This window comes from Mustelus asterias, unplaced genomic scaffold (assembly GCF_964213995.1).
Source record: "Mustelus asterias unplaced genomic scaffold, sMusAst1.hap1.1 HAP1_SCAFFOLD_50, whole genome shotgun sequence".
Taxonomy (NCBI): domain Eukaryota; kingdom Metazoa; phylum Chordata; class Chondrichthyes; order Carcharhiniformes; family Triakidae; genus Mustelus; species Mustelus asterias.
The window spans coordinates 311,762-334,038 of NW_027590123.1; the positions used below are offsets into that span (position 1 = coordinate 311,762).

Below are 22,277 nucleotides of genomic sequence, written 5' to 3' on the forward strand. Positions count from 1 at the left end.
CATTCTTTCCTATTTCAGTCCTAAAAAGCTGTAAATCTCCATTCCACACACTCTCCCTCCATTCTCACTCTGCTGTATCTAATATTCACCCTCCCAATTCTCCTGAAGGTGCTGATTGAGGCTGATTGACAGATCCATGCTCACTGCTTCCTGTCCTGGACACAGAGACCATAACAAATAGGAGCTGCAGTCGGCCATTTGGCTCATCGAGCCTTTTAAACTATTCAATGAGATCATTCGTTCATCTACCTCAGCATCATTCTCCCCACACTAAACCCATATCCCTTGATATCCTCAATATCTAGAAACCAATCAATCTCTCTCTTGAAAATAGTTGATGACTGAGGCTTCACTGTCCTCAGGGGTTGAGAATTCCAAAGCTTTACCACATCCTTGAGTGAAGAAATCCCCTCACATATTAGCTTTTGCTCCATCTTCTTGTCTGTTCCCCATAACTCTTGACACCATTGTCAGTCAAAGATCTGTCTAACTGGAATATATTCAATGATCCTCAGCCTCCACTGGTCCCTGTGGAAGAGAAATCCAAAAGACTAACAACCCTCTGAGGGAAGAGATGTCTTGAAATATATAACGGAGCTACAGTTCCATATTACAAGATATTCAGATCCCAAGGAATATGACTCTGTCTAGATGTGACAGTTGAGATTTTTGCCTTTGATTCCTCATTCAATATCCTATGAAATGAGTTTGCAAAAGTCATCACAGTCAGTATAGGATAGAAATTCAGAGCAGACAATTCTAGTTTCTATGGAACATTCTTTCCTATTTCATTCCCAAAAAGTTGTAACTCTCCATCCATATCTATGGATTCTATTTAAAAATGAAAGTGGTTGGGCATTTGAAGGAAATAAACTTTCAGGAGAGTGAGGATATCGAGTGGGAATGGGACTGGAATGTTATACAGAGAGTCAGCATGGACTCGAGTTACCGAATGGATTCCTTCTGTGCTGTAATGACTTTATGACTGGAAATGTACAACATCGCTACAGCATTATATTACAATGCAAGAACTAATAATAAAAGTATTTTATTACAGAAACATAAATAATATATCTAATCTGGGTACCATATAATAACACCAAACATATCTCTGTCCTATATTAACGTTCTGTCCCCTTAAATGTCAGCCATCTCCTGGGGAAAGCTGCCCTTTAATGTGAACATGAGGAAAAAGACCATCCTTTTCGACAGACAAATAAATGTGTCAAGCTGAGGGAGCAAAGGATGTTCACCAGGCTGATTCAGGGAATCGCGGGACTGATGTATGAGGAGAGATTGACCAGGTTAGGATTGTTTTCATTGGAGTTCAGATGAATGAGGGGGGAATCTCATAGAGACTTATAAAATTCTAAGAAGTCGAGACAGGATAGATGCAGGGAGGATGTTCCCGATGGAGTCCAGAACCAAGGGTCACAGTCTGAGGATTCAGGGCAGACCATTTAGGACGGAGGTGAGGAGACATTTCTCCACCCAAAGAGTGGTGAGTCTGTGGAATTCATTACCACAGGAAGTAGTTGGTGCCAAAACATTGAATGTATTCAAGAGGCGGCTGGATAAAGCACTTGGGGTGAATGGGATCACAGGTTATGGGAAAAAGCAGGATTAGGCTACTCAGTTGGATGATCAGCCATGATCATAATGAATGGCGGAGCAGGCTCGAAGGGCCAAATGGCCTCCTCCTGCTCCTATCATCTCTGTTTCTATATCAATGTCTTTAAGAGAGAGAGAGAGGGAGACCTGGGCCAACCTTTCCAGAGTCTGCACCCTCCCTGGATTCACTTCCTTTCCCTTCAGTTGCTGCAAGTCCCCAAATTCCCCCAGAATGAGAAAAGAAATGGAAAGGGGGAGAAAAGAAAGTGTGTTACTCACAGATGTTGGCCTCTTTTTGGTCAAAACAAATAAACAAACTCAGATTAAGTCAGGACAAAGTAAAAGGGGCAGCTCCCCAAAAGGAGGGAGAACAGTCCGAACAGAAATCAAAGTACAAAGGAAACTTAAAAACATCAAATTAAAATGTGATTATTAGGGTCGATAACGCACCCCAACCCCTGCGGTGCCCAGCGGGCGCGGAAGGCGTCAACCGCGCCCGTGGACACCGCATGCTCCCTCTCCAGGGACACCCAGCCGTGAACGTAGCCGCGGTAGAGGGGAAGACAGTCAGGATGGACGGCCCCCTCGATCGCCCGCAGCCTGGACCGGTAAATGGCGCGTTTCGCCAGGCCCAGGAGCAGGTTCACGAGGAGGTCGCCATCCCGACCCCAACAAAAAGAAAGTGCAACCTAAGACACAAAACATAGACATGGTCCACGGACTTCACAAGGCCACAGAAGGGGCAAGCTTCATAGCCCGTGAACCAGTGAATCCTACGGTTGTGCGGAACTGCTGCATGCATCACCCTTCACCCCAGGTCCCCGATGTAATTGGGGCAATCCCTCCGTAGAGGGACCTCTACGGAAACAAGGCCCGCCAAGGTGTATCCGGGCGACAGGCAAGGAGGCGGTAGTGGAAGGTGTGCAGCAGCAGCCCGCACAGGAAACGCCTCCGCGCGGTAGAAAAAGGCACGGAGGACATTTCCACAAGGCGGCTCAGGCTGTGGGGCACCTGACCCGAGGAGGAGGGTTGAAGTTTTGGGCTAATGTGGAATTCTGTCCGAACAGGGGAACGCTCGGGCGGGATCCCACCGCACGCCTGCGCCGCCTCGAGTTTGAGTGCACTTTCGGGGCCGAGCACGACCGTCCTAAGGTCTAGGATGGCTTTGGCCGCGTGCCGGATGGTCGTCCCCACGCGCTCAGCCAGCACGCGGGGGCCCATCCAGCCCGCTCCTCCGCCATCGAGCACGTCCCCGATTCTGGTCACCCCGGCGTCCACAGCCCTCCTCTCCGCCAGCCACCTGAAGTCATACGGCTGGAGGAGCGGATTCCTGAGCAGCGGCTCTCGCACGAGAGCTGCTACTCCTGACGGGGGAGAGCTGCATCGCGAGGCGACCGTGTTCCAGACGGTGAGGAGGTCCTGGTAAAAGATGGGCAACTCCTGCAGGGCGGTCGAAGCACGCCCCAGTTCGATATGCAGGAGCTGCACGTCATAATTGAGGCCGTGCCAGTGGCAGAAGAAATATGGCACACCATTGTGGAGGGGGCTCAACGTAAAGGTACCTCGGCAGAGCCTGGAGGCGGAAGGTCGCTATCTGAGTGCGGAGGCACACCAGACCTTGTCCGCCCTCCTCAAGCGGGAGATACAGGACCGCAGCAGGGACCCAGTGCAGTCGATTGCCCTAGAAGAACCGCAGGAGGGTTCTCTGGATATTGGCGACAAAGCCAAGGGGAGGGGTCAAAGGGACCAGCCGGTACCACAGCATGGAGGCGAGCAGCTGGTTTATGACGAGAACCCGCGCCCGTGAATGGTCACAAACACTCACCTCTGAAACAATTTAACTGATTTTAATATTAAAATCTCCTGCTGGAGCCTGCAGCTGGAAAGATATCAGAAGCATTGGCATCAGAGAAAAATCTCCCAGTTGAGGAAATCCCCGGGGAGCGGGGGTGATGTCACTGTGCAATTGTAAGTATGTGATGAGATCACAGACAGGAACACAGAATACCTGGGTCTGTGCAAACCAGTGAACACCACACATTATGGAGGATGTGAGGCTCCTTGACAGGGTGCAGAGGAGATTTATCAAAATGGTTTCAGGGATGAGGAATTATAGTTACAATGTTAGGCTGGATAACTTGGGGTTGTTCTCCTTGGAGCAAAGTAGATTGATAGAAGTGTACAAGGGTACATGGAGGTGTCAAAGTTTACATGCTCTGTTTACACGTGTACAAGCTCTGACTCTGGGTCATCCAGTCTCGAAACGTTGGTTCTATTCTCTCTCCACTGATGCTGTCAGATCTGCTGAGATTTTCCAGCATTTATTGTTTTTATTTTCCTTTCTTTTCTCCTTCTCTACCACCGCTCTGCCTCATCAATAAGACATTGGGACTCAGAGGGTTGATGCAGTTTGATGGACAAGTTGTCTCCATTCTGAGCACTGGGGAACAAGCCCCTCCCACTGATTGACAACATTGCCCTCTACAAACATGGCGGCCGCACGTGCGCACTGCTGCATATTGCCCCCAATAAAGATGGCGAACGTTAACCCGGGACGAACACGAGGAGCTGCAGCCCTTCTCTGTACAAACTGGGTCCGGGAAGTTCTCTTCCGCGGTTTGCGGCTTACACAACATGCTTACGCAGCGTTTCCACCCACCTGGACGATCCATTGCTCTCTCCGTACCTCCAATCACCTCTAACAGATTTCCGAGCCCAGAACAAAAGCCGTTTCCCATCGTCATTACTCACACTGCGCATGCTCCAGTCAAAGCTGGCCCCGCCCCTCGTTCGTTCCCATTGGCTGGAGGACCGACAGCTCCAGGTCGGTCCTCTCGCACTGTCCCCTCTTCCCATTGGTCCGCGCTGCCGTCAATCAGCCGGGCATTGTGACGGTGATTTGCTGCTTGTCCAATAATGACAGTAAGAAGTTTAACAACACCAGGTTAAAGTCCAACAGGTCTATTTGGTAGCAAACGTCACACAAGCTTTCGGAGCCTCAAGCCCCTTCTTCAGGTGAGTGGGAATTCTGTTCACAAACAGGGCATATAAAGACACAGACTCAATTTACAGAATAATGGTTGGAATGCGAATCCTTGCAGCTAATCAAGTCTTAAAGGTACAAACAATGTGAGTGGAGAGCTTCCACTCTAAACACGTTAAAGAAGCCATCCCCTGCGGACATGCCCTCCGTATACACAGGATCTGCTCGGATGAGGAGGATCGCAACAGACACCTCCAGACGCTGAAAGATGCCCTCATAAGAACAGGATATGGTGCTCAACTCATCGATCGACAGTTCCGACGCGCCACAGCGAAAAACCGCACCGACCTCCTCAGAAGACAAACACGGGACAAGGTGGACAGAGTACCCTTCGTCGTCCAGTACTTCATCGGAGCGGAGAAGCTACGGCATCTTCTCCGGAGCCTTCAACATGTCATTGATGAAGACGAACATCTCGCCAAGGCCATCCCCACACCCCCACTTCTTGCCTTCAAACAACCGCACAACCTCAAACAGACCATTGTCCGCAGCAAACTACCCAGCCTTCAGGAGAACAGTGACCACGACACCACACAACCCTGCCACAGCAACCTCTGCAACACGTGCCGGATCATCGACACAGATGCCATCATCTCACGTGAGAACACCATCCACCAGGTACACGGTACATACTCTTGCAACTCGGCCAAAGTTGTCTACCTGATACGCTGCAGGAAAGGATGTCCCGAGGCATGGTACATTGGGGAAACCATGGAGACACTGTGACAACGGATGAATGAATACCACTCGACAATCACCAGGCAAGACTGTTCTCTTCCTGTTGGGGAGCACTTGAGCGGTCACGGGCATTCGGCCTCTGATATTCGGGTAAGCATTCTCCAAGGCAGCCTTCACGACACACGACGGCGCAGAGTCGCTGAGCAGAAACTGATAGCCAAGTTCTGCACACATGAGGACGGCCTCAACCGGGATATTGGGTTCATGTCACACTATCTGTAATCCCCACAACTTGCCTGGACTTGCAGAGTCTCACTGGCTGTCCTGTCTGGACAGTGGGGCGGCACGGTAGCACAGTGGTTAGCACTGCTGCTTTACAGCTCCAGGGACCTGGGTTCGATTCCCGGCTTGGGTCACTGTCTGTGTGGAGTTTGCACGTTCTCCTCGTGTCTGCGTGAGTTTCCTCCGGGTGCTCCGGTTTCCTCCCACAGTCCAAAGATGTGCGGGTGAGGTTGATTGGCCGTGCTAAAATTGCCCTTAGTGTCCTGAGATGCGTAGGTTAGAGGGATTAGTGGGTAAATATGTAGGGATATGGGGGTAGGGCCTGGGTGGGATTGTGGTCAGTGCAGACTCGATGGGCTGAATGGCCTCTTTCTGTGCTGTAGGGTTTCTATGATTCTATGAATACACATCTCTTTAGCCTGTCTTGATGCTGTCTCCACTCACATTGTTTGTACCTTTAAGACTTGATTAGCTGTAAGTATTTGCATTCCAACCATTATTCTGTTAATTGAGTTTGTGTCTTTATATGCCCTGTTTGTGAACAGAATTCCCACTCACCTGAAGAAGGAGCTTAAGACTCCGAAAGCTTGTGGCTTTTGCTACCAAATAAACCTGTTGGACTTTAACCTGGTGTTGTTAAACCTCTTACTGTGTTTACCCCAGTCCAACGCCGGCATCTCCACATTAGTAATAACAGTGACAGAGTCTCAGTGTAACAATGACACACACAGGCTCCAATACAATCAGAGTGGAGATGGGGCACAGAGACAACACAGCAAAGCACTGACTTACTCTGAGTGTAACAAATACAATGTTTGTTAAAATATTTAGAGTCACATTGCAGTATGTTAGTGAACACAGCATTTGATCCAATGTAATGGTAATACAGTCAGTATCTCGTGCACCATAACCAAAGTTTAGGTTTCATTTGATAGTGTGAGTGAGTCATGGTCTATTGATATGATGTATTTAAATTCCGGTGTGTGTTACTCTGCCCCACTGTCATTATCGGACAATAACCTGTCTGTTATTCCAATTCTGCTGTATTTTACAACGGCAGTTTCAGTGTCTCTGAGGTCATTTTAACTGCAGGTAATCTGACATTAAGGGAGACAAGAGGCCCAACAAACATTTGATTATAATAGGAGGACAAAGTGCAAGGGAACAATGATATTTTAAGGTGTCTGTGTTATGGTGAGTGTCACTGGGAGGTGAGTGATAAAATACAAGTGGAAACATCATGACAGAGACACATGTGACTGACTCGGCCTGACTGAGAGCTGTTATACTCGAGGCGAGAATAATGAGGACATGGGAAACTCCAGGGATTTCTGATATCTGAGGGGAATCTGTTAGAGGAACTGAAAATAATCAGTTTCTTCTCATGGTTATCTCTAGTTCGCAAGTTACACAGACACACAGGAAAGAGATCTGACAGCTCATCAAACTCAGTGTTTAAATCTTCTGTTTGAGACACATTATTACCGAAAAGATCAAATATTAAAACCTTAGGAGAGATACATTCAGAATGTCACAAAGATGAGTGAATTGTCTAATTAATCCCATTCACCATAACTTTGCCAATTTATCCTCTGCAAGTATTTATCCAATTCCCTTTGAAAGCTACTATTAAACTTGCTTCGAGCACCTGTCAGTTTGTGCATTCCAGATCATATCAAGTTATTGTGTAAAACATTCTCCTTAACACCCCTTCCAATTCTGTTGTCAATTAAATTAAATCTCTGTATCCTCTGCTTACAGACCCTCCTGCACCGGGGAAATCGATTCTCTCCATCGACAAACCCTCCTGCTGCTGGGAGATCATTTCTCTCCATTGACACTATCATAAATCATTTGTCATTTTAAACACCTCTATTAAATCTCCCCCAGCACATTCCCTGATCTAAGATGGATAACCCATGTTTTTCCTGCCCTGAAGAATTATATGGACTCAAAATGTTAACTCTCTGAACAGATGCCGCCAGACCTGCCGGGTTTTTCTGCTTTTCTCCCTGTTTTTCCCTCTGTAATCAATCAGAAACTCTCCCTGATTTTGAACATCTTGATCAAATAGGAACACACAAAGCCTGAGAAAGATACAGAGGAAAGGAGAGACAGAAAGACTGAGAGAAAAACTGAGAGAGATTTTAAAAAGCAGAAAGATGAGGTGGTCAAAGATAAAAGCTGAGAAACAGAGGAAACAAGCAATACAGAGAGAATGATATACAATATAAGGGAGCAGGCTATCAGTTCCTGGCTATGGGGAGCAGAGGCACGTCTCTGTCCTGTATTAGTTTACTGTCCCCTTTAATATATTTCAGAAATTAGATGGGCACATAAAGGAAATAAAGTTGCAGGGGAAAGGTAATATAGAAAGGGAATGGGACTGACTGGATTGTTCGACAGAGAGTCGGCATGGATTCGAGTTACTGAATGGACTCCTTCTGCGCTGTAATGACTCGATGAGTGAAAATATATAACATTGCTTCAGTGTTACATTACAAAACGAGAAATAATAATAAATGTACTTTGTTGCAGAACCATAAATATTATACCAAATCTACAATATAACAACACAAGGCATATCTCTGTCCTATATTAATTTATTGTTCTTTTAAATGTCAGCCATCACCTGGGGAAACCAGCCCTTTAATTGTGAACATTAGGAAAGGGACCTTTTAGCCAGACAAATCAGCGTGTCAAGCTGAGGGAGCAAAGGATGTCAATGTCTTTAAGAGAAAGAGAGACCCGGGCCAACCTTTCCAGAGTCTGCAGCCTCCCTGGATTCACTCCGTTTCCCTTTAGTTGCTGCAAGTCCCCAATTTCCCCCAGAATGAGAAAAGAAATGGAAAGGGGGAGAAAAGAAAGTGTTTTACTCACAGATGTTGGAGAGACAGAAGAAGTTTGAGTCTGTCTGAAGCGCAATCTTCATTCAGAGAGAGAGCAGCAGCAGCTTTGCTGGGCAGGAATGAGCAGCTGAACAAGCTCATTGTCCACTTCCGCATTCAGACAATGGGGGAGCTCTGATTGGCTGGAGGACCAGAGAACGTCCGGTCCTCCAACTTTCCATTGGCCAACACCTCAGCAGCAGGTCAAAAGGTTGGCTCCCCCCCGCACATGCACATCTTCCCCTCTCCCTTGGACATGCGCAGTCCCGGGCCGAGGGAGGGGACGATCAATACGCGGCTTCTCGCTCTGGCCGGAGCCGTCAGCCGGTTGCCTGGAAACCGTGGCTGGAAGAGGTGGAGGGGGAGGGGGAACAATGGGTGGGGGCGGGGCTCCCGGGTCCGCGCGCCCGGGCCTGCGCACCGGAGACGTCATCGCGGAGCAGAATGATTCCTATTGGCTGATTTAGGCAGAGCTCTATTATGGACGTCACAATGCGGAAGTTGTCCAAACTCCCTCCTCTGGGCAACATCTGGGAGGAAATCAATGTTTCCCCCTTTCCATTTCTTTTCTCATTCTGGGGGAAATTGGGGACTTGCAGCAACTGAAGGGAAAGGAAGTGAATCCAGGGAGGCAGCAGACTCTGGAAAGGTTACAGATGAAGACCGGATTCAGGAACAGGACTAGGCCCAGGTATATTTTTGTTTCTCTCTCAAAGACATTGACATCTTTTAGTTCCCTCAGTTTATCTGGCTAATAGGGTAGCCTCTTACCCAATGTTCACAATTCAGTTTTCCCAGAAGAGGGCTAACATTTAAATCAACAGTAAATTTGTATGGGAGAGAGATATGTTATTTATGATCCCATATTTTTTGTCTTGAAATATACAGCAGTGTGGCTGCTTTATCAATTTCCAGTGATGCAGAGATTACAACATAGAAGGAAATGCATTTGGCAACTTAAATCCATGCTAACTCTCCATGGTAGCCATGATGTGGAGATGCCGGCATTGGACTGGGTTGGGCATAGTAAGAAGTCTCACAACACCAGGTTAAAGTCCATCAGGTGAGTGACCTGAGGAAGGAGCAGTGCTCCAAAAGCTCGTGATTCCACATAAACCTGTTGGACTTTAACCTAGTGTTGTGATACTTACTGAACTCTCTGTGGAGCAATTTGGTCAGTTCCATTCCCTTGAGTTCCACGTCACATTGGAATGGATGAGAGTTCCAGATGAAGTGAGACTGGGGTGGAGTCGGGCGATGTCACTGAGATGGGAATAGGCGGTTTTGATGATGATGTGGCAATGTGGTTGGAAGCTCATCTTGGGGTGAAATATTTCAACATGGTTGTGAACAGTTTGGTTCAGCCTCAGACAGTTACCAGGAAGATAGAGTTGCTGGCGAGGGAGTGGAGTTTGTAGTGGGGACTGAAGACAATGGGTTCAGTCTTCCCAGTGTTTATATGAAAGAAGTTTCAGTTCTTTTAGTACTGGATGTCAGACAAGTCAGGATTGTGTGTGAGTTGGGGGGGGGAGGGATCTTGGAGGTGATGGTGTTCACATCTACCTACTACCTCGGTCCTTCTAGGTGGTGGAGGTTGAGGATTTGGGAGATTCTGTCAAAGTTCTCATTGAGTTCTAGATGTATAAAATCCCTCTCCTTCACCCCGGCCCCTTCTACTTCTCTCTGTCTCCACTCTAGACCAGGTGCCAGATTTCCTTTCTTGACAGACATCAGCATACCCCTTGGGTTTTTATGATAATCCAGCAGCTTTCCTCCATGTCTGTGTGGGTTTCCTCCAGGTGCTCTGGTTTTCTCCCACAACGGATGAATGAACACCGCTCGACAATCACAAGGCAAGACTGTTCTCTTCCTGTGTGGGAGCACTTCAGCAGTCACGGGCATTCAGCCTTGGATCTTCAGGTAAGCGTTCTCCAAGGCGGCCTTCACGACACACGACAGCGCAGAGTCGCTGAGCAGAAACTGATAGCCAAGTTCCGCACACATGAGGACGGCCTAAACCGGGATGTTGGATTTATGTCACATTATCAGTAACCCCCACAGCTTGCCTCCTGGACTTGCAGAATTTCACTAGCTGTTCTGTCTGGAGACAATACACATCTCTTTAACCTGTGTTGAATGCTCCCTCCACCCACATTGTCTGTACATTTAAGACCTGGCTGGCTGTAGAGATTTGCATTCTAATCAGTATTCTGTAATTTGATTTCTGTGTCTGTTTGCACTGTTTGATAACAGATATCCACTCCATCTGACGAAGGAGCTGTGCTCCAAAAGCTTCTGGTATTTGCTACCAAATAAACCTGTTGGACTTTAACCTGGCGTTGTGAGACTTCTTACTGTTTCTCCCACAGTCCAGAGATGTGCAGATTAAGTGGGTTGGCCATTTCCCCTTAGTGTCCCAAGACATGTAGGTTAGATGGATTAGCCATGGTAAATGTGTGAGGGTATGGGGATAGGGTGGGAGAGAGGCTCTGGGTAAGATACTATGTGAGAGAATTGGTGCGACTCATGGGTTGAATGTCCTCCTTCTGCACTGTTAGGGACTCTATGATAATGTGGGAAAATGTGAAACAGTTCATTTTGGAAGGGAGAGCAGGGGAGTATTATTTAAATGGGGAAAAGACTGTAAAGCTGCAACACAACAGGACTTGGGGGACTTCTGCACAAAACACAGAAACCCAGCACACAGGTGCAGTTGGTAATCAGGAAGCCTAATAGAATGTTGGCCCTTATTTCAAGTAAAGTAAAGTTTATTTATTTGTCACAAGTAGGCTTACATTAACAATGCAATGATGTTACTGTGAAAATCCACTAGTCGCCACACTCCGGCGCCTGTTCAGGTACACTGAGGGAGAATTTAGCATGGCCAGTTCACCTAACCTGCACATCTTTGGACTGTGGGAGGAAACCGGAGCACCCGGAGGAAACCCACGCAGAACCGGGGAGAATGTGCAAACTCCACACAGACAGTGACCCAAGCCAGGAATTGAACCCGAGTCTCTGGCGCTGTGAAGCAGCAGTGCTAACTGCAGTGCCACCATGGTTGGAGTATATGAGTAGGGAAGTCTTGCTGCAGCTGTACAAGGTACTGGCGAGACCATATCTGGAGGACTGTGAGCAGTTTTGGTCTCCTTATTTAAGGAAAAATATTATTTCATTGGAGGCAGTTCACAGTAGATTCACTTGGATTATCCCCGTTATGGAGGGATTGTTTTATGAGGAAAGGTTAAACAGGTTGGGCCTCTCCTCATTAGAATTTAGAAGAATGAGAGGTGATCTCATTGAAGCATATCGGATTCTTAAGGGACTTGAGAGGGTAAATGCTGAGCGGATGTTTCCTCTCATGGGAGAGTCTGGGACCAGAGGGCACAGTCTCAGAATAAAAGGTGCCAATTTAAGACTGAGATCAGGAGCAATTTCTTCTCCCAGAGGGTTAAGAGTCTTTGCAACTCCTTGCCACAGAGAGCTGTGGGGGCAAAGCCCTTGTGTATATTTTTGATTAAGGAAATCAAGGGTTACGGGAAAAGGGCAAGAAAGTGGACATGAGGAATGTCAGATCAGCCATGATCCTATTGAATGGGTGACATTCAATCCCTTCCCTGCAGGACATCAGTGAATCACTTGGGTTTTTATGACACTCCAGAATTTTCATGGTCACTTTTTCCCAGTGCCGGCCCCAGAAATTACCAGATTCATTCAGCTCAATTTCACAACCTGCCTTTGTGTTTTTGTGGGTTCTCTCTCACTTTTTTTTTCTTTTAAATTCAGTGTCACAGAGTTTTAGAAGAGGAGGATTTGCAGTCAGGAATCTTCGAACAAACATCACATCAGGATCTGACGGAGCTGCCCAGTTAACGGTAACTTGATTATCATTCGGATTTTAAACATTGAAGGAAAAAGCATTGTTCACAGTAGATGAAACTGTTCTCTGTGTGGACGCGGCTTCAGTTGATCATCTGGCCTCAGGAGCTACAAATATAAACATCCTGGGGAGGAACCATGGAAGAGTGAGGACAGTGATGAGGGATTCAGTTACCCGTCTGAGCTGGAAGCTCATCGTGCACCGGGGAGAGGCTGTTCACCGGCTCTGTGTATTGGACTGATTTCACTCCATCATCCAACCTGTTGGCTCACTGACATATTCACACTGGGGGGAGATTGTTCAAATGCTCCAGAGATGGAAAGGGATTCATTCAGTCATCCCACCATATGACACACAAACGTGTTCACACTTGAGTGATTTTGTTAATTACCCAGATTACGAGAAGAGCTGTAAAAGTTCCAGGGAAGTGATATCCTATCAATGTGTCCACACTGACGAGAGACTGTTCAGGTGCTCTCACTTTGGGATTGAGTTCAGGCGATTATCTCACCTCACAGTGCGCCAGCAAATTCACACTAGGGAGAGGTTATTCCTCTGCTCTGACTCAAGTTGAAAAAAATTACAAGTAAATCACTATTTGCTACAGACCAAAGAAAGATACTTTATTAGAAGAGTAAGGGTCACAAGGTAAAACAAGCCAAGTTCCAGAATATTAAACATCCAGTCCAGTTACAGAGATTATAAACATCAACAGAAACAAACCCAAACTATCAGAATGAACAGAGTTCAGTCTTGGATGTCATTAACAGCAGCAACAACAGCAGAATCCAAGCCCAGTAATCACTGCTGAACTCGCCGGTGTGTCAGCTGATTGGATGATCGATTCTATCTTTCTCACATGTGGAGCAGGAGTCTGGTCTCTCCCCAGTGTGAACTCGCTGGTGTGTGTCTTGGAGGTGATGGTTTTCCCAGGCACCGGCTGCTCTTATCTTTCCAGTGGGTGGAGTTATGGGTTTGGGAGATTCTTTCAAAATTCAAATTCAGTTGCAGATCTATGAAGTTCATCTTTTTTACCCTCCTTCACCTCTCTCTCTCCTCCCATGGAAGCCAGAGTCTTGTGTAAGCCCCGACTGGGTGGCAGGTTCCCTTCCCTAAAGGACATTAGTGAACCAGTTGGGTTTTTATGAGATGCCAGCAGTTTTCAGGGTCACTTTTTCCGAGCGCTGGCCCCACAAATTACAAGATTAATTTAGCTCAATTTCACAACCTGCCTTTGTGTTTTTGTGGGTTCTCTTTTATATTTCCTTGATTCTGTCTTAAATTCATTTTACAGAATATTTGAAAGGTTCACAATCAGGAAAGTCAAACCAAACATCACATCAAAATCTGACAGAGTCACTCGATTCATCAGGACTTGAATATCATCGGCCTTTGAACATGGAAGCAAAAAGCACCGTTCACACCAGGGAGAAACCGTGGAAATGTGTGGACTGTGGGAAGGGATTCAGATCCCCATCTGAGCTGGAAATTCATCGACGCAGACACACCGGGGAGAGGCCGTTCATTTGTTCCGTATGTGGGAAGAGATTCGCTCAGTTCATCTGCCTTCAGCTGCATGAGCGACTCCACACCGGGGAGAGGCCGTTCACCTGCTCGGTGTGTGGAAACGGATTCACTCGCTCATCCCACCTGCTGAAACACCAGCAAGTTCACACTGACAAGAGAGAGTTTCAATGCTCCAATTGTGAGAAGAGCTTTAAAAGCCCACACGGACTGAGGGAGCACCAGCGCATTCACACCGAGTACACACTGTTCAGCTGCTCACAGTGTGGGAAGAGTTTCAGGACAGCAACCCACCTTCAGACACACCAACGAGTTCACACTGACAAGAGACCTTTTAAATGTCCAGAGTGTGGGAAGTGCTTTAAAAGCTCTGGTGAACTGATGTCCCATCAGCGAGTTCACACTGAGGAGAGACCGTTCCAGTGCTCTCACTGTGGGACTGGGTTCAGGCGATCATCTCATCTCACTGTACACCAGCGAGTTCACACTGGGGAGAAGCCATTCATCTGCTCTGAGTGTGGGAAGGGATTCAGTCAGTCCTCCAACCTGCTGACTCACCAACAAATTCACACTGAGGTGAGGCCGTTCACCTGCTCCGAGTGTGGAAAGGGATTTGCACGATCATCCCACCTGCTGACACACCAGCGCATTCACACTGGGGAGAGGCCGTTCACCTGCTCCGAGTGTGGGAAGAGATTCACCGAATCATCCAATCTGGTGAAACACCAGCGAGTTCACAGATGACGGCTTTGCTCTGATTCTGCTGTTGTTCATCAGATTCAGGACTGAACCTTATTCATCATGACATTGGGGAAGTGTTGATGATGTTGCTGCAAAGTACAGTAACTGGGCTGGAGTCGACAGAATTTGCATTCATGTAGCACCTTTCACAACCTCAGGACATCTCTGTGCGCAGTCAGCCTCCACAAGCAACAATGTGGTTCGGGGCAGTGACCTGTTTTCAGTGAGATTGGGTGAGGGGTAATATTGGTCTCAGCAGGGTAAACCACATCAACAATGTGATAATGAGCAGTGTTCTGTTTTTAGGGAGATTGGGTGAGGGGTAATATTGGTCTCAGCAGGGTAAACCACATCAACAATGTGATAATGAGCAGTGTTCTGTTTTTAGGGAGATTGGGTGAGGGGTAATATTGGTCTCAGCGGGGTAAACCACATCAACAATGTGATAATGAGCAGTGTTCTGTTTTTAGGGAGATTGGGTGAGGGGTAATATTGGTCTCAGCAGGGCGAGCTCCCTCCTCTCCTTCCAAATAGAAGCCGTGTGATCTTTCACCTCTGCCTGAGAGAGCAGACGGGACCCTCGGGTTAACATCCTCATATTAGTGAAGTGAAGAACCTTCATTCTGAGACAATTGAAGAATCAGCACTTAATAGTTGTACTTGTCAGACTGGTAATATAACCTGTAACACAAAGTCTGTAATGTTTTATTATAATAAATAATATGATTTTAAGTACACTGCTCATAAATCATGAGAACTGTCAAATTATGTTTTCCAGCCAATCTAGAAAGATAAGGTAGAGCTCACAAAACATTTATGGCTTTGACAAGTTACGTTAAGTTGGGAATGAATGGGACCTTACTCAGGATGTCTCATTTATTCAGTAGACCTTTGTACTCAGACATCAGGAGATGCCAGTAGGTGTCAGGGGCCAATCAGACAATTAAGTTAATCAATTATCGTTCAATACTGTGGCTAATTTGAGTTAAGCAAATGTGAGTTGAAGGGATAAAAATAAAGGTTTTGAGTCGCCATTCTGTTAACATGTTATCCACCATGTCTGATGATCATTTCACGTCTTTGGCCTGATCAACCGAGGAAAGTTGTGAGAAGTCTGTTTCATTGTTAAAGATGAGCTTTCTCCTCCTCCTGTCAATCACTGTTGATTCAAACTTTGCTTTTTATCTTTCTAACTTGTTACCTTTCGACCTTTTAATGGTTAATAAATCTTCTGAATTTACCAATTAGAATTTTCATTCTGGCCAGATAGTTAAATCTTGTAGATTTAATTTAAAATTGGGGATTTATTGCAAACAACTTCTACCTGATAAATCAACTCCAAAGTGCAAATGCTGCCTGGATTTGGTGTCTTGGTGTAAGTGGTCCCTGGATTTGGTGTCTTGGTGTAAGTGGTCCCTGGATTTGGTGTCTTGGTGTAAGTGGTCCCTGGATTTGTTTTCTCAGTCCATGTGGGCCCCGCACTGCTTTCAACCCAACTGTCTGTCTCAGATCTTTCATTGATTTCAATTGAATGGAAACTGGGAGTTGGGACCTGTCAACATTTGAAATATATTTACAAATGTTTGGAGGGTTTCTTACAGTTGGGACCTTTCTCTGTTCTGTCCACTCAACATGTTGGGTAACAGACTTTCTCCTGTGAATATCCAGCTGTAGTTTTGGGCCCTGATGTGTTTCCTTGTTCATCTTGTTGACTCTAAATATTGAATCTTGTGGTTTCATACATCAGATAATCAAACTCCCAACACCAGATTGTCTTTAACTGACTTTATTACAGCACTGCAATAATAGACGGAGTATAGTTACTTGTTCTGCAGAACAGAGATAATATCCTAGATTCAGAGCTCTCTATCCTGAGCAAGCTATTCAGTTGTGTCAAATTGCTACAGAAGAGTCAATGATAAAACCAGACTGACCCCCCCCCGCATTGACCTAGGTTCCAGAAATGATAAACGCACACTGTTCCCAGGTTAATCCTGCGAAGAATTCCCGGCGAACAGCTGGGGGCTTGTGCCAAAGTTGGCAGAGATTTTCTGAAAGACGTGGGTTCACCTCAACTTAAATGTAAGACTTAAAGTCAATTACAATTGTTGGGTTTAGTTGGGAGAGCTGATCTAAAAGGGACTTTCATTTACAACTAGCTACAGGACCATACTGGGTGCAAATATTGTTCCAAGCTTTACAGAATTTACTAAGTTAATCACAGAAGTACAAAATGCAAAACTTAACAAAGGCAGTGGAAGCAGTCAGTTCACTTTGTAACGCTGGCTCACAACTTCCAGCCGACTGAGGTGCTGTTTCTTGTTCTGTTGACGTCGTCTATCTTCTTCCTGCTCAGCTTCTCTGAGCTGTGAACTGGGCAGCTGCAAGCTGATGGTTATTAACCCTTTCTAGACACAGCTCCTGTACACGATCAATGGTGTTCCTGAACTCTGGTTCACCATGATCAGTCCCTGATTGATTTAGGTGGTGTGTAATCAGTTTCTGATTGGTTTCTTAATGGTGATGGTCATCTACCGATCATTTCCTGCAATCTCCCGACTGGCCCTCTAATGTGTCAGTTACTTTCAGAGTTTGCCCCACGTGCCTTTTCTGTGATTTCATTAAATTTTATGGCTTTGTACTGAGATAATGGAGGCCTAAAGACATCTTCTTTGTCACTTAATTGAGAAAAGCAAGTTCATGGTGTCAAATCCTAATGGTTAACATTTGGGTTCATTGTCTCAAATGTCTCATTGATGTGTAGAAATCCTGTAGAGTTCTCATTGGGGCAAGTGACTATCAGTATATTTTGGTTAAAGAAAGTGCTTGCTGGTTTTTGTAGTGGTTGCCAGAGCTTGGAACACAGTTAATTAAAAGGACACAAAGTGACACACAGCCTTAAACTAATACATAAATTACAAAGTTACTTCAGATCTGAAATCCAAAGAAAGTGGCATCAAATCAGTGTGTAAAACTGAGATAGCAGGAAACACAAATACAGTATGATACATTCAATTGATAAATGTTCAAAACTAATGAGTCAGAATAACTACTGCACTATGAAAATTAAACTGAAACCTTTAATTTTTCAAACCAATGATAGTTATATAGTGTGAAGGAAAGTGATTGCTTCTTTTAAGATATTAAAAGTTAAAAGATTAAACTAATTTATGACACAATGCTGAAGGTTTGAAACTTCACAGCTGGTTTCTTCGCACAATATGGCCTCTAATTCAAGTATAACTGTTGTTGTCAATGGCTGAGGAGTTAACAGTTCCAGACCTCAGCTCATCCAGATTTGATGGGATCCACAGGACTCTGTAATTAAAGTATAAAAGTGTAGCTTTACACCGACCTCGGGTCATGTGATGTATTTCACTTGTCAAATAAGGATGCAGCGACAGACAAAGCCAGTTACATGATACTAATATATTATAATTAAGCAGAATATAGTATCAGGTTAATTGATTAATAACCTTCAATTACTTGATCATTACACATAACTAAGCTACAAACTATTAAACATGACTATTCCTACAGTCAAACAGTTCAGTCAAGCAACAGGCTGAGTCATACTTTGAATCATATCTTACTGCCAATGTCTCACAGGAACAAGGAGCAGGATTCGGCTATTTGGCCCCTTGAGTCTGCTCCACCATTTAATCAGATCGGGGCTGATCTGATAGTAACCTTAAATCTGCATCCTGCCTGGCCCCAATAATCTATCACCCACTTGCTTGCCAAGAATCTATCTACATCTGCCTTAAAAATATTCAAAGATTCTGCTCCCACCGCCTTTTCAGAAGAGGTTCACGACCCTCTGAAAGAAAATATTTCACCTCATCTCTGTTTTAAATGTGCGAACCCTTATTTTTAAACAGGGACCCCGAGCTCTAGATTCTCACAGAAGAGGAAACATCCTCTCCACATCAACCTGTCAAGACCCTTCAGGATCTTCCATGTTTCGATCAAATTTATCTTACTCTTCTAAACTCCAGCAGACACAAGCCTAGCCTGTCCAAGCTTTACCCATAATCCACACATTTCTAGCATTAGTCTGGTCAATCGACTGCTTCCAATGTATTTACCTCCTTGCTTAAACAAGATGACCAATACTGTACACCGTACTCCAGATGTGGTCTCACTGGTGCTCTGGATAACTGAAGCATAACCTCCATATTTATGTAATCAATTCCTCTCACAAATGAGAGCTTTCCTAATTACTTGCTTTACCTGCTTACCAGCTTTTTGTGATTCATGCAAAGAACAAAGAACAGCACAGGAACAGGCCCTTCGGCCAACGCTGATCACATTGTCCTATCTAGACCAACCGCTTATATCCCTCTATTTCCCATCTGTTCATGTGTCTATCCAGATAAGTCTTAAATGTCGCTAACGTATCTGCCTCAACCACCTCACTTGGCAGTGCATTCCAGGCCCCCACCACCCTCTGTGTAAAAAGACTTCCCCCAACATCTCCACTGAACCTTTCCCCCTTATCTTGAACTTGTTCCCCTTGTAATTGTCATTTCTTCCCTGGGAAAAAGCTCCCAACTGTTCACCCTATCCACACCCCTCATAATTTTATAAACGTCTATCAGGTCGCGCCTCAGCCTCTGTCTTTCCAGGGAGAACAATCCCAGTTTATTCAATCTCCAGAACACTCAGATCCCTCTGCATCTCAGAGCTCGACAATCTCTCACCATTTAGATAATCTGCTTCCCTTTTATTCTTCCTGCCAGAATATCCTGTCCTACCAGCAGTTCAGACCTGAGTAGAGGGAGCAGCACAGAGGTGGACAGTGCAAGTGAGTCATCCTGGGAGTCCTCAACTTGAAATTCTTTTTTATTCATTCGTGGGAAATGGGCATTGCTGGATGGCCAGCATTTATGGCCCAGTCCTTGTTGCCCTTGAACTGAGTGACTTGCGAGGCCATTTCAGAGGGAGTCACATGTAGGCCAGACCGGGTAAGGAGAGCAGATTTCCTTCCCTGAAGGGCATTAGTGAACCAGATGGGTTTTTTACGATAATCAACAATGGTTTCATGGTCATCAATAAATTCTTAATTCCAGATTTTTTTCATTGAATTCAAATTCCACCAACTGATGTGGCAGGATTCGAAACCCGGTCCCCAAATCATTAGCTGAGTTTCTGGATTAATAGTTCAGCAATAATACCACCAAGTCATCACCTCCCCTAGTTCAAGATGGAGTGTAGGAGAACAAGTCAGGAGCAGCACTGGGCACCCTAAAACTGAGATTCCAATCTGGTGATTCTATAACACAGGACTATAAGCACGCTGAACAGCAGAAGCAGCATGTCCCAGGCAGGACCAAGCGATCCCACAAACAACGGATCAGATCAGAGCTGCAGTCCCCCCACATCCAGTCGTGAATGGTGGAGGACAATTAAACAAATCACAGAGAGAGAAAGCTCCACAAACATCACCATCCTGAATGACTGGGGAAAGAAGTGGATCAGTGAAAACAACTGTGATTTGTGTTTGGTGATCGCGGATGTGTTACTGATGCCTTCCATAGATTCCAAGGCCAGGAAAGACACTCTGGAGGGTATGGGGAGCTGGGACTTGTCCAGGAGAGTAACAAGGTATGAAAACTGAAATAATCTAGAACTAGAAAGGAGAAAAGGTCACAAAAATGCAGCAATTGGTAACAAGACATTGATTAATCTTTTCTTGTCCTGAAGAAATGAAGGTCTCAGCTTTGTGTCTTAAACAATATTAGTTAATTTGACATTTATCCAGAGTAATAAACTCCAGCCCAGTTATAGCGATCACTAACATCAGCGAAAACACACCCCAACTGTCAGAATGAACATGGTTCAGTCCTGGATGTGATTAACAGCAGCAATAACAGCAGAATCCAATTCCTCCAGACACTTGCCAATTTGCTGGTGTGTTAGAAGATGGGTTGACTGAGTGAATCCCATCTCACACTCAGAGAAGGTGAACGGTCTCTCTCCATTGTGAGTGTGTTGGTGTCTCAGCAGGTGGGATGAGTGAGAAAATCCCATTCTGCACTCAGAGCAAGTGAACGGTTTCTCCCCGGTGTGAATGTGCTGGTGTGTTTGCAGGTTGGATGAGCGAGTGAATCCCTTTCCACAGTCAGAGCAGGTGAACGGTCTCTCCCCAGTGTGAACTTGTTGGTGTCTCAGCAGAACACTTGAGGTCTTAAAGCTCTTCTCACATTCAGAACATCTGAAAGGTTTCTTATCTGAGTGAACAAGTTGGTGTGATCTGAGGCTGGTTAAATAAATGAATCCTTTTCCACACAAGGAGCAGGTGAACGACCTCTCCCCAGTGTGAACTCGCTGGTGTTTCTGGAGGCTGGATAACAGAGTGAATCCCTTCCCACACACTGTACATCTGAATGGTCTCTCCTCATTGTGAACTCGCTGGTGTATCAGCAGATCACTTGTGGTTTTATAACTCTTCTCACATTCAGTACATTTGAAAGGTCTGTTATCAGTGTGAACCAGTCGGTGTGTAGCGAGGTGGGATGATCGTGTGAATCCATTCCCACACACAGAGCAGGTGAACGGCCTCTCCCCAGTATGAGTGCGTTTGTGTTCAATGAGATTCTGTGATCGCTTAAATAACTTCCCACAGTAAGAGCAGCAGAACTGTTTCTCGGTGTGAATAGATTGGTGCGTGACCAGGTCCTCAGGGCTTTTAGAGCTGTGATCACCGTCAGCATGGTTAAAAAGCCTCTCTTCAATGTGAACTTGCTGGTGGGTCAGCAGGTGGGATGACTGAATGAATCCTTTCCCGCACATGGAGCAGGTGAATGGTCTCTCCCCAGTGTGACTGCGCCGATGCATTTCCAGCAGCGATGGGTAACTGAATCCCTTCCCACAGTCCCCACATTTCCATGGTTTCTCCATGGTGCGGGTGTTCTTGTCTGTTCAAGCCTTGTCCACACACAACATGTGTATTGCTTCTAAGTAAGGCTATTAAGGGTTATGGGACAAGGCAGAAAATTGGATTGTCATATCATATCAGCCGTGATCTCATTGAATGGAGGAGCAGACTCGATGAGTCCAATGGCCTAATCCTGATCCTAATTCTTATGGTCTTATGGTTCTCTGCTGTGAATGGTGTGATGTTTCTTTCAGGCTGTGTAACTGGTTAAAGCTCTTTCCAGTCAGTTCACTCTCACTCAGGTCTGCGTCTCGGTGCTTTTCCAGTCACACTGATGTTTGAAATTGTTCCCCACCGCCAGAACAGACAAACATTTCTCCTTCCACATTTAAAGGTCGATGGTATTCAGGTTCTGATGAATTGAGTGACTCTGTCAGATCTTGATGTGATGTTTGGTTTCCATTTCCCATCTGCAAATTCATCACCCTTGTGGACCTTGTAAAAGACATTGACAGAGTCAGTATCATTGTCAGCACAGGATAGAAATTCAGAACAAACAATTCTAGTTTCCATGGAATATTATATCAAATCTTGTTTCCCCAAATCTTGTGGTCCAATCGAACTTTCATCTGAACTAAACCAGAACTTTGTTTCCAGTGTTTGTGAGACACTCTGTACCCTGAGTTGTGGAAGATATCGAGTGTTCCAGTCAACACTGTCTGCTCCCTCTCCAGGACCACACGAGCACGG

At 45.6% G+C, this 22,277-nt stretch overlaps 3 protein-coding genes across 4 annotated transcripts in view; 2 read left to right on the plus strand and 1 right to left on the minus strand.

Annotated features, from left to right (window-relative positions):
• Nucleotides 1-15,791, plus strand: part of LOC144483237 (uncharacterized) — a 284,523-nt gene extending 268,732 nt beyond the window's left edge. The window contains exons 2-3 of the mRNA XM_078202015.1: nt 12,289-12,377; nt 13,677-15,791. Coding sequence (XP_078058141.1) covers nt 13,781-14,650 — 870 coding nt within the window. The 5' untranslated portion in view covers nt 12,289-12,377; nt 13,677-13,780 and the 3' untranslated portion in view covers nt 14,651-15,791. The remainder of the gene's footprint in view (nt 1-12,288; nt 12,378-13,676) is intronic.
• LOC144483229 (uncharacterized) overlaps nt 1-21,684 on the minus strand; it is a 43,182-nt gene extending 21,498 nt beyond the window's left edge. Inside the window, exon 1 of one of the 2 annotated variants that reach the window (XM_078202000.1) lies at nt 20,703-21,684. In XM_078202000.1, coding sequence (XP_078058126.1) covers nt 20,703-21,550 — 848 coding nt within the window. In that variant the 5' untranslated portion in view covers nt 21,551-21,684. Of the gene's footprint in view, nt 1-4,270; nt 4,355-20,702 lie in introns of those variants that run through there. The other variant, XM_078202001.1, reaches the window with a different exon arrangement.
• Nucleotides 9,170-22,277, plus strand: part of LOC144483231 (uncharacterized) — a 192,866-nt gene continuing 179,758 nt past the window's right edge. The window contains exon 1 of the mRNA XM_078202005.1: nt 9,170-9,193. The gene's annotated coding sequence lies outside the window, so the exon portion shown is untranslated. The remainder of the gene's footprint in view (nt 9,194-22,277) is intronic.